This window comes from Manis javanica, chromosome 9, assembly GCF_040802235.1.
Source record: "Manis javanica isolate MJ-LG chromosome 9, MJ_LKY, whole genome shotgun sequence".
NCBI lineage: Eukaryota > Metazoa > Chordata > Mammalia > Pholidota > Manidae > Manis > Manis javanica.
The window spans coordinates 123,336,364-123,355,733 of NC_133164.1; the positions used below are offsets into that span (position 1 = coordinate 123,336,364).

At 49.7% G+C, this 19,370-nt stretch overlaps 1 protein-coding gene across 3 annotated transcripts; it reads left to right on the forward strand.

The window, feature by feature from the left end:
• The first annotated feature begins 307 nt into the window (after positions 1-307).
• On the forward strand, positions 308-18,806 carry GALR1 (galanin receptor 1). 3 transcript variants are annotated; one of them, XM_037007414.2, is made up of 5 exons: positions 308-1,824; positions 5,235-5,300; positions 10,768-14,239; positions 14,707-16,849; positions 17,477-18,806. In XM_037007414.2, the coding sequence occupies exons 1-3, from the start codon at positions 1,162-1,164 to the stop codon at positions 11,083-11,085; spliced, it is 1,047 nt and encodes a 348-aa protein (XP_036863309.2). In that variant the 5' UTR covers positions 308-1,161; the 3' UTR covers positions 11,086-14,239; positions 14,707-16,849; positions 17,477-18,806. The 3 variants fall into 3 exon arrangements, with proteins under 3 accessions (XP_036863309.2, XP_036863308.2, XP_073069351.1); XM_037007413.2 differs by having other exon boundaries at positions 10,768-16,849; XM_073213250.1 differs by lacking the exons at positions 10,768-14,239; positions 14,707-16,849; positions 17,477-18,806 and adding an exon at positions 5,390-5,556.
• The last annotated feature ends 564 nt before the right edge of the window (positions 18,807-19,370 follow it).

The following is a 19,370-nucleotide window of genomic DNA, read 5'->3' on the forward strand; positions in this document are numbered from 1 at the left end:
ACTGGCAAATTTTAGACTAAATGTTGAGTGACACCACTATACTACGTTCAGTTTCCTGTGGGGTATTCTTGTAACAGGGATACCATATTAACCGTGCTCTTTTTATTTTCAAGTATTTCGTGTCAGTGCGCGGGCTGATGTCACTCGGATGAGTAGGATAAGGCGAAACTGATCTGCGCCCGGGCGATGTCCACATGACACCTTCCCTTTCATGTTGAGCAAACAAACCCCGGGCAGGCCGTTCGTTTTCCTTCCCTGCTCACTTCTTCCCTGGCGGCGGGCACGGCGGGGGCGGGATGGGGGCTTTTACAGAGCCCCAGGCAGCGGCGCCAATCAGGAGCTCCCGGGGTTTATTCCCGGGGCGGGGGGCACTCCCACGGGCAGCCACCCAGAGGGAAGCCCGAACGGCGCTGCCGGGGCAGGAGGCCTGCGCGCCCGCCTCCCGCCCCGCGCTCTGGGGCGCGCTCCGCGGCGCTGTGCTCGGCTCGCCCGCGGGGCCGGGCTGCGTCCGGCGGCCGCCGCCTCGCGGGACCCAGGCAGCTCCGCCGCGCTCGCTGCCCGCGAAGAGGTGGGCGGCGACCAGGCCCATTAGGGCTCGGCCAGTCCGCGCGCGCGCCGGGACTTCCGGGGGACGGGAGCCCCCAGGGGGCGCGGATTGCAGCCGGGCGGAGCGCTCCCGACGTCTCAGTTGCCACAGAGAAGCCGCGGAGCACCGGTCCGCCCGCCGCCGGGAGAGCGCGCGCCCTGCTGCCGCTGGGAAGCCCGCGGAGGCCCGGGAGCGCGGCGGGAAGGAGCGGCCGGAGCAACAGGTGCCAGTCGGAGCCCGAGCGAGCGAGCCGGCCGGCAGGGGCCGGGCCCGCAGCCGCACGCGGGCGCCCCCGCCTGCACGGCGCACGGGCGGGCGGTCTCTCCTCCCGGCTCGGGGGCTGCGCAGCGGGACCCCGCGCTCTCGGGGCCGCCGCCTCGCTCGGGAAGGTCCACCTCGGGGCGAGCCCGCGCAGGTCGGTGCCAGGGGGCGCGGCCCCCCGCCCGCGCGCCTATCCCGGACGCCCAGGCTTTCAGCCTGCGCTCTGGCTGCTCGCTCTGGGGACCCCCGGCGACCCCGCAGCCTCCTTCCCCGCAGGTCCCCTTCCCAGCGCGACCCGGGCTCCCCCGCGGGCCATGGAGCCGGCGGCCGGGAACCTCAGCGAGGGGAACGCGAGCGGGCCCGAGCCCCCCGCCCCGGAGCCCCGGCCGCCCCTCGGCATCGGCGTCGAGAACTTGGTCACGCTGGTGGTGTTCGGCCTCATCTTCGCGCTCGGCGTGCTGGGCAACAGCCTGGTGATCACCGTGCTGGCGCGCAGCAAGCCGGGCAAGACGCGCAGCACCACCAACCTGTTCATCCTGAACCTGAGCGTCGCCGACCTGGCCTACCTGCTCTTCTGCATCCCCTTCCAGGCCACGGTGTACGCGCTGCCCACCTGGGTGCTGGGCGCCTTCATCTGCAAGTTCATCCACTACTTCTTCACGGTCTCCATGCTGGTCAGCATCTTCACTCTGGCCGCGATGTCGGTGGACCGCTACGTGGCCATCGTGCACTCCCGGCGCTCCTCGCTGCGGGTGTCCCGCAACGCGCTGCTGGGCATGGGCTTCATCTGGGCGCTGTCCATCGCCCTGGCCTCGCCCGTGGCCTACCACCAGCGCCTCGTCCACCGGGGGGTTGGCAACGAGACCTTCTGCTGGGAGGAGTGGTCCAACGAGCGCCACAAGAAGGCCTACGTCGTGTGCACCTTCGTCTTCGGCTACCTGCTGCCGCTCCTGCTCATCTGCTTCTGCTACGCCAAGGTGGGCGCGGGCGCGGGCGGCGGGGCCCGGTGGCGTCCGTCTCCCGGGTCCCCGCAGCAGCCCGGCCCCGCGCCCGCGCCCGGCGGCGTCCTGGGCGGGTCGTGTTGCGGTTCGTCTCCACCGCTTGGGCCTGCGCGTGTGAGGCTCCGCGAGGAAGTTGCTGGGGGTCGGGGAGATGCCCGGCGAGTCCGCCGCGTCCCCTTCTGGCCACCGCAGCCCTTGCGCCCACGGCCCCGAGTGCGGCTCACGCCGGTCCTCCGCGCCAAGCGCTCTGCCCTGCGCGCCCCCAGGGCCTCAGGGTAGCTCGGCCCCTCCCAGCGCTCGGCCGGCATGGAGGGGGCCGTGCGCGGCCAGCCTTTCCGCTCTGCGGGGACCTGGCTCTTACCAGAAGTTTAGCTTTATAGTAGAGCAGTATTTCTTCACAGTCCCTTCCGGAGTCTGCAGAGAGTTTAGGATGAATGGGTTTCAGTCCTTCTCAGGAAGGCTGTGTAAAGAGTATGAAAGGATTCCGGGTCACGTCTAAGCCCCCAGCTCTGCAGACACCCCTGCCGGCGGCGCCCTGCGCCTCCACCTTCTTCCCCTGCAGAGCCCGACAGAGCGCAGCCATCTCACGTTCTCTTTACTAGCAACACGTGGGCTTGAAGATTCTACACTGGTCAAAAAGTCCTAAACCTTTTAACACAACTGATTTATGTTTAAAAGTATATGCTTAATAATCATGGGATGGTGACTCGTGGGGGAAAGTCCATTGTCATGACATGCTTTATCCAGGTTCCGTCATGTTAGAAAAACATGTTTGTAACCAAATTCTGAAATTTTCACCATTTATTCTTCATCTCTCTCTGTTTCTCGTATTCTTTCTGATAAGGCTGTGGCTACAGGGTGGTGAGTAACCAGGTGAAATACAATAATTTCTTATATTCAATTCACACAGTATTTTTCCCAGCAAAAAATGTTTAAGACAAGCCTCCTCCCATATCATCGATGCAGTTATATCTCTTTGAATGGTTGGTAGTAGTGTTGGATACTATCTGAGCGCATGGCCAGAATCAAAGAATTATATGTAAAGAAATAGAATAGAGATAGGGAATTTGGGCAATGACCAGCTTAGGTCTTTGGAAAGTGGCTGGTTTATTCATTTATTCTTCTGAAAATGTACCACACAGCTGGCTGTACGTCCCCGGGGGGCTGATGCGTGCACTCTCTAATTTAATCTGCACAGCACCTATGGATTGGCATTTTGTTCTTTCTTTTTAAACTCAACAAGGAAATTTTATTCCAGAGTCACCTTCTGCTTTCCAAAATCTTATGAGTTTTTAGGGGAACAGTTATTTGTATCTGACATTCCCTGGGGAAGCAGGGAGAACGGCCCCAGAGCCCTCTGTGCCTCTGTGGGGCTGTTCGTGTGCAGGGCTGGCCCCTCACACTCTTCCCTGACAGGGCCTTGTTGTCCTGGACCCTCTCTGCCATGAGGATGCACTCTTGACATGAGCCTCCTACACACACAAATTCCTCCACATCCTCACAGAAGTTTGGCTCAGGGTTACGTTTTACTACACACACTCCTAAGTGTACAGAAGGATGGAGAAGTGCCTCCAGGCCATTGTCATCTTGCAAAGAAATGCAACCTGTCATGATACTTACGTTCTTTCTCCTTGGACGGCAAGACCTCATTAACTGTAATCACTATATGCATCATAGTGCATCTATATGTGCTCATAGTACTGTCTACAGAAGGGAAACTTGACTCAGAAGAATATACGCGGGCATTTCCTCTGTTGACCACTCAACAACCTTCCTTGGGCCCTTGGGGCCATTCAGATGTGGCCCTGGGTCTGTTGGCAGAGGGCATAGAGACTCCTGGTCAGCATCACGAGGCAGGCACTGTTCGCCTTTTCTGGGTGGGCTTCCTCCCTAGGTGAGGTGTCTCTTTCTGATTCTTGTTTGCTGTCTCTGCCTTGCTCTTCTGTCCCTTGTGCTCAGTGGCTGGGGAAGGGCTGCCCCCAAGGACCCCGGCCAAGGCCTGTCTTCTCCTGGCAGGGTCCTGTTCCCAGCCCTTTCCTTCCGCCTTGAAAGGCTTCCTCATTTACCTCTGCAGAAGCTCCTCTCTTTGCTTCACATGCAGTGTTTGTGCCTCAACTTCTGGAGGCAGAGCAGTGAACTGACCCACTGACAGTGTACCGGGAGGGTCCCAGGTGTCACTGTGACAGGTGCAGGCCTGGCCCTGAAGGGGCTGCCAAGCCACTGCAGGGAGTGGGGAGTAGTTCAGGGGGGGCTGGGAATTCGGAGCCAGGAGCTCACACTCCTGTGATGGCTGCTGACCTGCAGACGGCTGGTGGGGCTGGTCAAGACATCCCTGCCTTCTTGGTGAATAACTGGTCACTCCAGAAGAGCTGTGTCCAGCTGAACAGTGCAGGCCATTGCAGTGAGTCCAGCGTGGTTACATTGCTTCCATTCTGCGTGATGGACAGAGGCAGGAGTCCAGAAGGCGGCCTCCGGTTCTTGGACAGCCTCACTGGGCAAGCTGTGCTTAACCAAAGGCCTCGTCCCCTGGAGCCTAGTCCGCCCTTAGACCTTCACTCAGACGGGATGTGAGAAGGCACTCCAGCCCCCGTGTGCAGGGCTGGCTCTGTTGTATGAGTCAAGCTTAGGCTGCAAATTCCTATAAATGACCCGCGCGCTTCATGTCCTTTCTCCTGAGTGTCGCACTGTGAGAAAAGACAAACACTGCTTCTCTAGTGAGCGGAGCCTGGGTCTCTGGGAGGAGACTTCCTGATAGGGGCCTTCGTTATAAAACCTTGCTACAAGGTCTCCCAGTCCTTGGTGAGGCTGAATCCCCCAGATGCTGGTGGTCTGAGAGCACAGCCCAGTGGGCAGGGCCAGAGGGAGGAGGCTGGTGGGCAGACAGCCTGCATGCCCAGCAGAAGGCACAAGGGGAAGCGCGGTGGCCGCAGGGGGCCAGGCGGATTTCCGGTCTTCACCAGCTGCTCTCTCCCTGCTGTTGCATGGAGGGGGGCACTAGTCTCCCCAAGGTTCTAGGATCTCACACCCTGTCTGACGTAGAGTGGGGACCTGGAAAATGTTAAAAAGTAGAATCGTGGGGGAAACCAAGGTGTCGGGCAGTGGCAAGGCTGCATACAGGGTAGCGGGGTGGCTTTCTGTACGAAACCCCAGAGCCCTGGGCACACAGGTGCTGTGACCACGCCCCACACCTGCGCTTCCCTCAGTGTGGGGAGACTGGGTTCAGCTGGCCGTTCACAGTCAGTGGCACCTTACCAGCTTATGTGTGTTTCCACTTGGGTGGTTCGGAAATAATGCTGTGACCATTTCAGAATGTCCAGAATTGTCAATGCATATAGACCATGCATGCGGGGGCCTCGCCACCTGGCTTATTAGTCTGTGTTTTGCAGGTCCTTCATCATTTGCATAAAAAGTTGAAGAACATGTCAAAGAAGTCAGAAGCATCCAAGAAAAAGGTAAAGTTCACATATATACATATTATATTTGTCAAGCTTATTTTTATTCCTAATTGTCCTCCCATTCACCCAGTGCATGTAAACTTTAGGTCCGGTGGTGCAAAGTTTTGAAATGAACTTCGTAGAAGCAGGTGGAAATGGAGCCAGCTCATGGGGGGCATCTCAGGTAACCACGAGTTGCATTAAGACCTAGACAGAGGTCTGGGGAGGTGAGGAAACACACACTCTTTGGATTCTGAGCCTTTTGAGGAGGCATGCTCTAGGTTGAGAGGGAGAGAGTGAGGGGCTGTGACACCCACAGTTTGCATGGAGCAGCAGTCGTTTTATTCTACATTTACCTTCTGGAATGATTCCTGAAGGCCGCGGCTTCCTTGTCTTCCAGGAGAACATTGTTATTATCTCTCTCTTAAGCCCCGGGAGCAGATGCTACCCTTCCATCTTCCTCTGGGACTAGGCTGACACTGGCCCCAGGGGACAGAATCAAAGATGGGAGGAGATTCTCCCCCATTTCAATCATGTCTCTGGCCAGAGGGAAATCCTGATTTAAACAAGCTTCTCCTGAGTAGAGGAAAAGCATTATCTCTCCTCCTTTCCGCATTTTGAGGAAAAAGTGTTTTACAAATCAGGATTAATTATTTAACTCTTTTTTCAGATAATATCTATATAATTTCTGATCTTAGAAAGTAAGATGAGATTATTAAATAATATGAATTAAGGAGGAGGTGATTATAACCAGATGTTTTACCCACAGATATTAGTCACAACATCTCAAAATACCTTGTTTTCTCTTCTAAATAGGTATTATGATCAATGGCACATTATTTGGAGAAATTATAATTTAATATTTATTTTAAAAAATTCTACTTAAATAAACCTCAGCTCTTCTCGACTTCTCTTGTTTATAAATAATAAAGTGGCTAAAAACACATCTGTTCCCAAAGTTGGTGAAAAGGAATTGTAGACAGTTGGTTAAACAGCACATTTCTCATCTCCAAGAAAATGATTCATTTAACTCCATTAAGGGTTGTCTATAATTTCCCCTAGGACAGTTATTTATGCCTACCCTGGGATAGGACGGAGCGGACCCACGGGATTCTAAGAGGACCCGGCTCCGTCTGAAAGCCAGCACTGCCGCGAGGCGGGGGAGACAAGTATTCTTCCCCGAGCCCAGCGTCTGGAGTCAGGGCAGGAAGAGGTTAATGTCCCTGGGAGGGAGGGGGCTTGCTGAACTGTCATAAGGTGGTGCCACTGGCACATGTTACCTGCTTATTATTGTTGCAAAAGAGTCTATGTTTATAAGAAAGAATGAAATAGAACATCTCAACTGGCTGGGCTGTACTTGTGTGCAACAGCTAGTTTGATCTCTGTATCTGCAAAGTATTGGATACAATTTATGAAAGTCCCAGAGAATAACAAAGTAATTAAAAGAATGAAAATAGGTCTTACAGCAAATGACTAGAAAAACTTCTGTTTTACAGTAAAAAGATCTAAAGATAAGTGTTTAATCAATTTTGGTTTTAGAGATGTCTGTGTGTATGGACATGTATGTAGATCTGTATATGCATGGATATTACATATGTGGGCAGTTACGTTGTACATGCTGTGTGCATGCAGTCTTTCCTAACATAGGACACGGTTTTAGCATTTTGGGGAGGGAAGATTTCCTCCATTTGCACAGCTTCTGACCATAATGGCCACTGAACAGATGTCACAGCTCTTTTGATATATTTAATTGCCTCCTTGTTTGCAGAGAACAAATCAAGTGTGATGCTGGGGGTGGGGCGTGTGTGTGCACCTGTGCCTAAGAAACAGCTAAAGAGAGGAGCGGGGGAGGGGAGGAGGCCCTGGGGAGGCAGGGGGCGGGGTGGGGCTAGGATGGAGCGAGGGTGGCTGCACACGCCTGAGGGCAGAGCCCGGATCAGCCCACTGCGGGCACTCCCAGGTCTTGGCACAGAGGAGTGGTGCCCGTACAGGTATTCAGTCTGGTAGGTGGTGGACAGACGTGATGTGGATTTTGACAGTTTGCTCATTAAAACTTCATTTGTTTCCAGCTCCTCTTCCCATTGGCCAGGAACCTTTCTCTTTCCGTGAGCTGTGTGCTCCACGCGGGCACTCCCTGGTCAGGCCCACCGCGGTCATGGGTAGAGAGGCAGGCCTTCGTGCAGAGAGTGCCGGGCGGTCAGCCTGTGTGTCTGGAGGCAAACACGGCAGGCCCGGATCTCCGCCGCAGAAGCAGTTGTACCGGCACAGACCCTGCGGTCGGCTGAGTGCCTTACTCAGGCTGTGCTAGACATGAAGAAATGCTGGCACAAGGCCAGTGGAATACTAAACCAATATGCTGAAATAACTCTGGAAGACTTCACAGAGTGGGATAGGCATCTACACTGGAGGGTTACTGCTAAGAGGAAGCCACGTGAGAGGCCCTCGTGATGCCCTGTCAACCCCTGGGTCCTTTCAGGGCGGCTTCTTGGCACCCCCCTCTGGCTCAGAGCAGGTCAGAGCTTTTTGGCCGTCATCTACACAAATTACAAATGTTTCTTATTATTCTCATCCTTTAGTCACTTTTTCTTTCCAGCCAAGTTCCATTAGACACATTGTGAGTAAAATTCTTTGAAGAAAGAACAGACATCTCAGATGACCTGAAAAAGAGCATTTCATAGGAAGAAAGAGGTGAATATTTTTCAGATGCTTTCAGCACGAGGAATGAAAAGAAACCAGACTGATCAAGGACCCAATGTCAAGTATTATAAAATTAGAGATCTGGTGCATGACTTTACCCAGTGACGTTTTCTCTATCAAAGATAGCATTTGATTCTGTGGACAAAGGGACACTGGGTGTGTAGAGATGCTGAGGGTGACTCCATCTCCGATCGAGGCAAATAATAGTAGAGGAAATGAAAAACGAATCCGCCACATTCTCCGCAGAGGGCTCTCTTGGGGGCATCTCAAGGGGGATTCTGGCATCGGAGCGGGAAAGGGCAACATCTCCTCCAAGTCTGTGGGAAGAGCCTGGTGCAGCCGTGAGCACCGTCAGTATTGAGAGAACACTTAGCCTTCATTTTGGGGTGGGTAAGATAATTTGCTTCTGTTGTGGCTTTTAGGTGATTCATCAGTGGTTCTTCAACACCAGTTAAGCTCTTTAGAAAGGCAGATTCCTGGATCAGCCCCTAATAACTATGGCCAACTGCAAGGGGCCATGGGGTTGAAGTCTGGATGAAGTTTGGCCAAGCGCTGTCCTGGGTGCTGGTCTGCCTCAGTCCCAGGTTGGGGATTTGTACAACATATTATTTCGACCAGATCTTTTAACTTGGAGCCAGCTTATTCTAGGTACACAGTTCTCTGTGTTGGTGGGAGGCAGGCTTGAGTGAGCAAGGCCTCTGCTGAGCCAGGGATGGGCTTCTTTCCTCTGTCAACTCCCGTCATCTTGACTCCCCAGCCCTGGAGGCCTGGGAGCATCCGCGCAAGGGAGACAGAAGGAAAAAGCCAGCTTCTGTCTTCAGCCACCCGCATGACGCGTTGACCCAGGTCAGCCCACAGTGCAGGACTCAGTGGAAGCCGGAGCCTGTGTGCAGGGCGTCGACTTGCAGAACCACCAAGAGAAGGTCAGCACCGGGGGGCCCGTGCGCTCCATGAACAGGGAGAAAGTACTAAATCCTGGGAGGTGCTTAGCTGGCAGCACAGTCAGGGCTGACAAGTGCTCTACGGAACTTAGGGGAGAGCCTTAGGTAAATGTTGTAGTTCATGTGAGTCCCTGGTAAGTATTCTTTCCCGATATTTTTACTGTCTGTTAACCCATTCACATTTCAAAGCTCCAGGTAGCCCAAGTAAAAGAGGCTTGTTCATGGCTGTGAGACAGGTAGAGTCACTAAAAATAGAAAGGTAAATTTTGAATGAACTACAAACACTCATAGTAGCAAATACTACCTAGGAAACATCCCATACTGCTGTGGGTCTTGTGGGCTTGGCAGTAAGCTGCTGTGGTCTATTTCTGCCCTAAATTTGGTATTCGGTAACATTTTCCTAACAGACGCTATGAAACGGAATATCCAGGGGTATTCATTTTGCAAAGTAGATGTTCTTATTGTCTTCGAAGAAAAGATGATGTTTTCTGTTTTATTTGTAGGTGTAATCGTGTCCTGATTGTTTTGATATATCACCTGGGAATGGGATCTCACAGGCTAGCAGAGAAAGGGGTTGATGGCAGGTGCTTCCCTCGTACATGAGTGGGTGGTTTGTTTGCTTTTGGGTGGGCAGAGCAGCTCCATGTTACCCCACCGCCTTATGACAGCCTGTCGCCACGGCGATGCCTGACTTGCTTTACATGCTTGGATGGACAAGGCAATCAGGGAACCATATCTTGGGGTCATCCTCTCTGCAGACCAGGAAGTCAGGGTTGAGGGCCTTTGTGTTGTTTTTCAAAGGTTGTACAACCTGTCCGTGGTTACTGTCAGTTTTGGGCTTTTGCACTGGCCCTGGTGCCTTTTGTTGGCTAGCTGCACCCTCAGGTCCTGGCCCTCCTGAACAGTCCCCACCTCACCCCAACCCTCTCTGCTTCCAGCTGGTGAGAAGCTTCCTGCCTTCCATCCTGTCTCTTTGATGGTCTTCTTATGCTGTGGTGTGTTACCTAACATCAGTCCTGAAGAGCTGGCGTTCTGGACATTGTTTTCTCTAATACTAGGAGTCAATCTGATTCATGGGAAGGAACAGAAAGGTCATTTGGGGGTGTGGGAATGGCCCTGTAGCAGTGTGGAGGCATGGCTGCCCTCTGTGATGGCCCCGCTTTGCACACAGAAGGCTTTGCATGTAAACGGATCTCTGCATCGTGGACATGAGATGTGTGAGCCTCGGGGGTTGTCTCACTCTCATCTTCTCTGCTCTTCTCTCCTCCCGGTTCCTCCCCTGATCATTATTTTACCAGGACTATTTCTGTATAGAAGGGAAGGGAGATGGGCCAGCAGCTTAACCTCCTGCTGCATTGCCACGTCGGATAAGGGGACATGTGTACTTTTTGCTTTCCTTGTCTGAGACGTGCGGTAATGGCCAGTGGTTTCAGCTTCACGTCTCCCTCTAGCAGTTCAAACACACTCTTTAAAACGTTGCAACCTGAGCGAGTCAAAAAGAGAGGCTATTTGATTCTGAGCCTGCAGGCAAGGGGCAAGCAGGGCATGTTCAGGCACACTGCAGGCGTGAAGGGCAGAGCGTTCATCTCTATGCATTTCTATTTCCACAGCGCAGAATTCACCTGCCATAATCCCCACGCGCTTCACGTGATGATCAAATCCGTCCTATAGTAGGTCATGGCAGGTCCTGATGTTTTGAACAGAGCTATTATACCAAGTAAAGGTGATGCTTGAAGCAGATGTGCTGTCTCTTTGACCCCATGAGAATATGCTGATATTAGCTTCGGGCGTGCCTGGGATGCTGCATGTTGTCCTATTGTCGCTGATGGGCGTCTTTCTCCCTGCAGACGGCGCAGACCGTGCTGGTGGTGGTCGTGGTCTTTGGTGTCTCCTGGCTGCCGCACCACGTCATCCACCTCTGGGCTGAGTTTGGGGTCTTCCCGCTGACCCCCGCCACCTTCCTCTTCAGAGTCACTGCGCACTGCCTGGCATACAGCAATTCCTCCGTGAACCCCATCATTTACGCATTTCTCTCAGAGAACTTCAGGAAGGCCTATAAGCAAGTGTTCAAGTGTGACCTTCACAGGGAATCACCTCTTAGTGAGGTTAAAGGAAATAAAAGCCGAATAGATGCCCCGTCATCAACCAACTGTACTCATGTGTGAAAAGGGTGGAGCAGAGAGCTCGATGGCAGAGCCTCTGAACGTGGGGCCAGAGACACGAGAAAGGGAAATGAGATAGTGAGCAAGGCTGCCACCTGCCATCCTAGCAACAGTTCATATTATCTTGGTTCAGTTTCATCTGTGTTAAAAAGAACTTTGATCCATTTAGGAAATCTCTATGTCTGGTGAAGATTATCCCTAAATTTTATTTATAAATTCTATGAAAACAAAAGAAAATGCTTTGTAGTTTTATAACTCTAAAGAAAGGTGTAATAGAATTCCATGGATATGTTCAATTCTTCAGAGAATAAGGAATAAGGAACATCCTCAAAATACAGCCAGGAATATTTGTGATCTACATTTTGAAGCAAATTTATTTAGAAAAAACATTCATGCTTTGATTCTTCGATTTTAAGAGAAGAGGTAATATTAAAGCTACATGTTTTGAAGTGTGATAATGGGCACACAATGAAAATTTTACTTGAATTTGGTTTTTGTGTGGCCATTTATACAGAGACGCATCTTTCAGATGGGAATAGTACTTTTCTCAAATAATTTTATTTGCACAGGTCGTATTTCAGGGTTTCTGATGATGTGCTGCATCTGTCTGTGGTCCTGAGGTCCATGAGGTTTATCTCAGGAGGCCAACAGGTGCTGTGTCAGTCCCTCCAGGCTGCCGCCCTTAGCACTGCCGGTTAAAATCTATTCTGTGAACTTAGGCTTTGTTAACTAAAAAAATCAGGGCAAAGTTCCAAGTGTGACTATCCCAGTAGCGGAAGCTGAGAACAAGGTTTTGAGGATGAACTGGCTGTTAGAATGTCATATACATACTTGGCCAAAGTATTAGCTGTATGTCACTGAGGATGACGAGTAGAAAGTGATTTCTATGGTGCCAAAGGCTCACCAGAACCCAGTTAAGTCACATGAGGTAATGGTCAGGCCACACGGGGAAAGTGTATCGAGCATTTGGCTCGGATAATGTTTGAAGAAGACACACCTTGCAAATGGATATTCATGCAGATGTTGCACAAATGCTTTTCTCCTTACATTTGTAATCATGTTAGATGCACATTTATCCCAAATATTACTCCCTCTGGGAATGTTAATTCGAGGTTAAAATCATCATGACTTGAATTTCAAATGTAGTTTTCATGGCAATTTCATATTTATTCATGTTTACAATGAGAAAATGGGATGAGAAGATTAAATTATCCTATATTAGAAAAGTAGATTTCAGACTGCAAGACTTCCATACATTTTAGGGAGATACAAAAGCAAAATTTTTTTGAAAAAGGATTTCATGTAATGTAGACCAGGGTCACATCAAGATGCTATATGAACTATCAAATTTTAGCTCAAAAAACAAACTCGATTTAAGGATTTGCATGCTAACTTCTGCAGTGCATCAATTTATTTTCAGTAATCATATTCCTCTGGCAAGCAGTGTTTACATTTGCAACAGTTCAAATGACTTTCTGGACCAAGCAGGAGAAAGTTGTTAGACAGTTTGGGAAGGCATGAGCTTTTCTGTTTGGTGGCAGGGGAAGAAGGTGTGTGTATGTGTAGGTGTATGTGAGTATTTTAAAGACAAGCACACATCCCTTGCATGGAAACGTTTATGCACTTTATTTGGATATAGCAGCAGAAACATTTTATCCTGAGAACAACACTTCATGTGCTCTGTGGGACATGGGGTTACCACTGCCAACACCAGCACTTCGCTGTGCACGAACTACGTGGCTGTGTGAGCAGGTGCCTCCTGGCTGCCTGGGACTGCACCGGTGACAGTAATGTCCTGCACCAGCTAATGTCCTTGCTTTCCTTTTCTGATTCCTGCACACATGTGTGAGAGTATTACAAACTACAGCAGCTAATACTGCTATTTGCTAAGAATCATGTAGAGATGTGCTTCCTCAGGGTTCCTGTGGTCCCTCCCGGTGGCTGTGGCCTGACGGAAGCTATAGACATAGCCCCCAAAACATACAGAACTCTGGAACTCCAAACTTGCTGAGCGTGGATGTGAACCACTTTGGCTGATGGTTGGAGAGGCTATTCTTCCTGCCCGTCGTCATTTTATTCAGTTCCTCTTATTCAGAGCTCCCGTCCAATGGTCTCCTTTTATAGCCGGTCCGATACTGATGCTCGTCTATGTCCCGCAAAGGTCTGCAAGAAGTTCCCTGGCAGAAGAGCTCCCCAAGGACTTGTAGTGGGCTTCAGCCACCCTGCAAGTCTGAGGAGTGCCTTGCTTGGCCACGCAGCTGTCTTCTGGGAGGCTGATTCCCTAACAGATGAATAACGCAGCCAACTCAGAGGTGCCTTCTCTTCTTCATCAAACAAAGAGGGCCTCCCAGACACGTGCTTTTTCTTCCAGCAGCCGGAATGAAGGAGAAACACTGTTTGCTTTTGGAGTCAGGCTGTTTGAACACCATGTATTTCAGTTAACTTCAAAGAGACTTCTCCCTTAGGCTTGGCTGCCTCCGCACCCCAAGGCAGCTGCTATTTTTCTGGGCTTTTTGCTTTCATGCAGGCAGACAGGCTCTGGAATATTTGAGGAGCTGAAGTGCTTGCTCTTTCATACGGATAAGCGACAAGTTGCCCCCTGGGTGCGGATGGATACAGTGATGTGGTTGGAAAGTCTCCCTTGTCTGTGTCCCCTGGGAGAGATCTTGAATCGGTTCCTTCTGCTCCTGTGACTAGGGGTGTGCTCAGCAATGGGACCATATTCTGAATATTTTAGATGAGGTTTTTGCATTTAATGAGATTGTTCTACTGCACACATTGGGAGAAGAACCATCACTTCCTTCTCTCCCTGACCCCCAACCTCTTGTGCCTCTATCATAACTTGCTTTTACCCGAGTTCCTCTCTCTGCTATTTACACACTGCAAGTCCTCCTTCAGCTCAGGCATTATGAGGTGGAGTGGAGAGGGGTGATGGCTGCTCAAGTGCCTGAGTCGTGCCAGGCTAAAAGCTTCTTGTGACTCAACTTTAAATTGTGACATTATAGCTGATTGCATTTGCTCAGTGTCTCAGACACATTGACACAGAGCAGCAATAATCTCAATACGTTAACTGAAACCCGAGGATGGCCTGCTTCTGAGCAGCAGAGGCTAATTTATCCGAGCCTCCAATTCCTTCCCACAGAGGCCCTAGAATCCTGTAAGTCCCGAAATGGTTGCTGAGGCAACATTACCTGCTGAGTAAAATAATGTGCTCTCCAGCTTCACCATGTTCTTGCTTAAAAGGGTCTGTTAAATACATGTCCATGAACGATGTAGTCATGTAAAGTGGGTAAATATATCAGGGTGGCTATTTCCTTTGGAAACTTAATCATCTAAAATTTGTAAATTTTGATCTACACTGGTTGCAAATATCCCTCAGGTTTTAAATTTGTAAGTAACTTTCTATTGAAGGTAATCATATTCTTCTTGGCCATTAAAAAATGATGCATATTAGGTTATTTTTCAAGTAGATATTAATGACATGTTTATTTAAAAAAAAAGAAAATTAGTAAGTGTAGGTGGCCTAAAATGCTGAGTTACTGGTTGTCTTGGAAAGAAAAGATTACAAAATGGTAATTATATCTGATTTTAATTTACACTGTATTTTGGTATTTTGTCTTTTAGAAGTGGAAGAGTTGAGCCCGAAGAACAACTTAAAATGCCTGCAGCCCTTGCGTGTGGGCTGCACCCCTGGGGGTGAGCTCTGTACGGAGCGTGTGCTGTGTGTCATGACGCATTCGGCAGGATGTTCTGTTTGTTTACCTGTGAAACGCCACAGATTCTGAATGGCCGCCTCTCTCCCTAGCACGGCAGGTCCACTGCCAACTGTGACTGCTGTCCTGGGATTCTGAGGTGGGCGCATCTTTTCGATTTGGCGAGACCTTTGGAAGTGGTGGCAGGCCCTGGGCCTTTGCCCTCCGCTGGCCCCAGGACACGCTCCCCATGACTCCCACTGGCCCTTGGTCACCTGCTTCTGAGGACACGGGTTCTGTCCTGGGGGCAGCGTCTGCAGGAGGGGCCATCCTGGTGCGTGGCGGCTGGGAAGGGAAGGTGCTGAGTAAGCTCTGAGCTTTGGGACACATGGACACATTGGGACTTTGTCTCTCTCTTTTCATATTGGCTGAGTTTGCCCTTTAGACCATGGGAGGAAGGGCTGATCCTCTAGCAAAGGTTTTGATGCTACTTTTGGGGTGGAAGCCTCATTGTTTCTGGATATCTTGAGATATATATAACTCCACCGTTTCAGCAGTTAGAGAAGTCAAGGGCACTGGGGCAGATGGGGTCCAGCGTCCGCCTTTCCATCTCTTCAGCCTCTTAGTGGTGGTGATGCACAAGGTGCCCTTTGAGCTGGACTGCATTTCATGTTCTATGTGTTTTCTGTGACCCCCATGCACTGCAGCACCTTAATTCAAGATTGGCTGTTGATGATTAAAACTGGAACTATTTATGTTCTGAAGGCCTGTGTGCATGTATGAAGCTCTTCTTCCCCCGTTCGGTGAACTTATTTTGGGCAGTCACACAAACGCGGCATAGAGCGGGTAAAGGGCAGTTGTCTGGTAGGACTGGTGAAGAATGTACTGTGCCCAAGTGGACACGTCCACTGCACTTCACAGCATGGCAGGCAGTAGAGTGAGTGCAGGGTGGGCGCCCAAGCCCAGGGAGGTGGGGAAGGCTGCGTTTGTGTCTGTGTGGCAGGGGGCACACGGCACGGGGCACCACAGCCTGTGCTGCAGGTGGGGAAAGTGAAGTGAGGCTTCATCAAGGTCAGAAAGAACTGCTTGCAGTAAATACGTGATATCTCAGCTTCTGGAGTGGATGCCAGCAGGGACCCGGAAGGCTTCCGGGTGCCGTGGGCTGTCACGTCCACAGCACCACTGAGTTGATGGGAAAATCACAGAGCATGATCTGGCTGGGTGCCTAGAGCCTGTTGCTCGGAGTTCCCCAGCTTGCGGAGACACAGATCGGTGACGGAGGCCGGGGCCCAGCCTGGGGAGCAGCTCCAGGCCCCTCCCCTTCTGTTCAGCCAGAGGGTTCGGCTTCAGTTGGCCTTTGCATTTCCATGTAATATTTCACTGAAGGTAGTTCAAAAAAATGGATCTGTGGAACATATCCATTGTTTGTGTCGGATTTTCTGTCCACTCTTCATTCACCATTTCTAGTACCCAAATGCTTGTCCTTTACTGTTCCCTGCCCCTTCCTTAAGGCCCATCCCATGACTATACTTGAGATCTTCCAGATTTTGTCACTGTTGACTGCTTGCGAATGGCTTGATCCTTGATCTCCACATCTCCCACATCTTCATTTTCTGGTCAGACCAAAGACTTTTTCCTTGTCATCCTATAAATACCTCTCCTTTGGACAGAGAGGTGTCAGAAATGCAGCTTTAGAGCAGATTGCTTTCACAAGGGACCCAGGCCCTCAGAGATCTGCAGGGTAGAGGGGCCCACGGCATGCTGCATCCTGAGGGCCTCTATGGGGTGCCGGCCCTGGTGGTGCCGTGCGTGCCCCAGCTAGTTTTTCAGCAGTGGCCGGCACGCCTCGTGCCTTCTGCAAGGTCACACCTAGGGGGACGGAGGATCATGAGGCTGGACCTGATGGCGGCTGCGACGGCCCTCGTGGACGTGCTCCAGGCTGCGAAGGACACGTCTTGCCAGGCCCCCAGCCACCAACGGCGCCCACTTCTCCAGGGAGGTTGGACAGGTGCACGGGCGCCTCCTGATGCCTGCGCCAGGCTTCCTGGTCAGTCAGGAGAGAAGAAGAGATTCAGGTGAGGGCTTTGGGGCACAGAACAACCCTGCAAAAGAATCAGAAGCACAATTATCAATAGGTACCTTGCACTTAATGTGCTATTGTAGGTAACGGGGGGCAAACCGTCTCCATCCAGAAACAGCAGCCATACAGGGAAGCTGAAGTGGGTGGAAATCCTCTCATCCTGTTAGAAAAAAGAAATCCAGTAAACATGCTGTTTTTTTGGCACATTTTGTCAGGGCCACCTAACTCTATGAGAAAATTTTGTTTAAAATGGAAAGCATGTCATTTTTTTCCTAAAGAGACTGTTGGCCGGTATGTGACTGTAGCTGAAGAAATACATTCCAGTCAGGCAGCTCAGGGCACTACCATAAGGTGATTCAGTTGTTTCTTCAGCTATTTGTGCTTTATTTACCTGTATCGGCCCACTGGCCACACAAAGGGGGCACTGAGTTAATGAGCGGCTCCTGCATTTTGAGATAGTCTCAAAATAGGGTCAGCATGGATAAGAATTAACTTAATAATTGTCTTGAAATTAAATCAGATTATAATTTAGGGGTACTTACAAGCCAGAAATGGATACACAAATATTATTTTCCATAGAGGGGTTTTCTAAGAATCACGTCTTCTACCTTTTATTTCACAGAGGTTGAAGTTTTGATCTTGAGGGATAGAAATCCAAAGTTTTCTTGAGAATTGTTGGCCCGATCCTTGAACTTCCTGCGTTGTGTCCACCTCAGTGAGGAGGAGAGCTGCGCACGGCAGGATGGGCTCTGCGGTCTGGTCCGGTTCTGGCGGTTAAGTGGCTGGTGGAAATGCTGCCTTTGGTGCTGTCGCCTACCTGTCGGAGCAAGCTGGGAATTCTCCAGAAGGTTCTGATGCTCCGGCCTGAACTTGGAGCCCAGTTCACAGACTCTGCTGTGCCTGGGACTCTCCTGATGGGCCTGTTAGGACACAGATTGCTTGACTCACCTCCAGAATTTCTGACTTGGCACAATTTGGGTGGAGTCCCCAGATCTGCGCTTCTCACAAGCTGTTTGGCAATATCGATGCTGTTGATCCTTGGGCCACGTTTTCACACCTTCTACCCGATTTAACTGGTTTGGATTTTCTTACGGACTCCCAGCACACTGCCAGAGATGAGAACACTCAGGTTGAGTCGACGGCCCTTAACAAGTCTAGACGCCTGTGGCTCTGGAAAAATTTTTTTGCTTATATGGGATTTAAATCATTTATATTTTCATTGTTTACATTAAGCGGATTCATAAATATCTGTTTAGCTGTTAGCTGCAGAAATGTGTAAGTTTTAAAGACTGTGAAGGGGTTTGATAACTTACATGTAAGGATTTCAGAGATGATCATAATTTTTCCTTCAAAAGAATAAAACAAAATAACTTGGTGGCAAAGAGCACCTGCACATTCATCTTGTTCACTCAAAATATAGAGGAGTAAATAAATATTCAGAATCATCACATAGGAATTTTTTAGCTCAACGTTTAAGCATGTGCCTGTTTATTTGTGTGACTGGATTTTTAACTACATTATTATCTCCAAGAGATGAATGCAATGTACTCTGTGCTTAAACCTTCCAATTCAATATCTCCTGATGATACAATAGTATGGATAAGACAACTTACGTACATTGTAGTTTTATTTTACTAATATCATTATCTAGATACTGCGGTATAAATAATGCCGAGCATGGATCTCAGTATACCAGATGCTGTTATAACTGTTCTGTAAACTTCGTTTCTCTACAGTTTATCTCATCTTGTATAAACTCAGCATGAATATCATGTACACACTTAACATGAGTACCAGTAAATTTATAAGACCAAAAACCAAAAATTAAGAGCCTATATTAATCCACTCAGTACCAAATGTAGTTATTTTAAATCATCCTACCTCTGTGTTCTGCATGAAATGTAGCTGCATTTTGTGATTTGGACCAGTTTTCTTGAAATGGAAATTAAATATGTTCCTCAAAGTGTTCTTATGTATGAGTAACTGTTTTCAGAGTGTAATCACGCCGTGTTGTAAGGCATTTTCTGAAGTGTGGGGACACATGCAGAGTCATCAAATTAAGTGAGTTTCATTTTTATGGGAGCTGTCACGGCAACATGGGTGAGTTGTGGGGGGAACTGACGCCTGGGTCCTGACTCTCACCTCCTCTACTCACTCTTACGCTTCTTTCTTTTTCTCTATTTTTGAAAAGAATAAATTCCTCTTTTTTGGTAGAAGTGACAGAAAATTACTACAAGAAGTCATAAAGAGGAAAAGATTCATCAAGAATTTCATTAATAAAAAATAGCCATTCTAAATACCATTCTAGACATCTTCCACCGGATATAAATATAAACAGGATGGAAACAAGGTCTGGAGGGAAGAAGGAGTTTTAGAAAAATTGGATCACACTCTGCATATTATTATTTTTTTTATTGAAGTATAGTTGACATACAATGTTATATAGTTTCAGGTGTACAACACAGGGATCTGACAGTAATACACGCCACCATGATAGGTGTGCTGCCATCCGATGC

Bases quoted from the DNA above. Each gene is read 5' to 3' on its own strand.
- GALR1 (XM_037007413.2), top strand. From the start codon at position 1,162: ATGGAGCCGGCGGCCGGGAACCTCAGCGAGGGGAACGCGAGCGGGCCC. The intron at 1,825-5,234 runs GTGGGCGCGGGC...TGTGTTTTGCAG, and splicing joins TCTGCTTCTGCTACGCCAAG to GTCCTTCATCATTTGCATAA. The intron at 5,301-10,767 runs GTAAAGTTCACA...TTCTCCCTGCAG, and splicing joins CAGAAGCATCCAAGAAAAAG to ACGGCGCAGACCGTGCTGGT.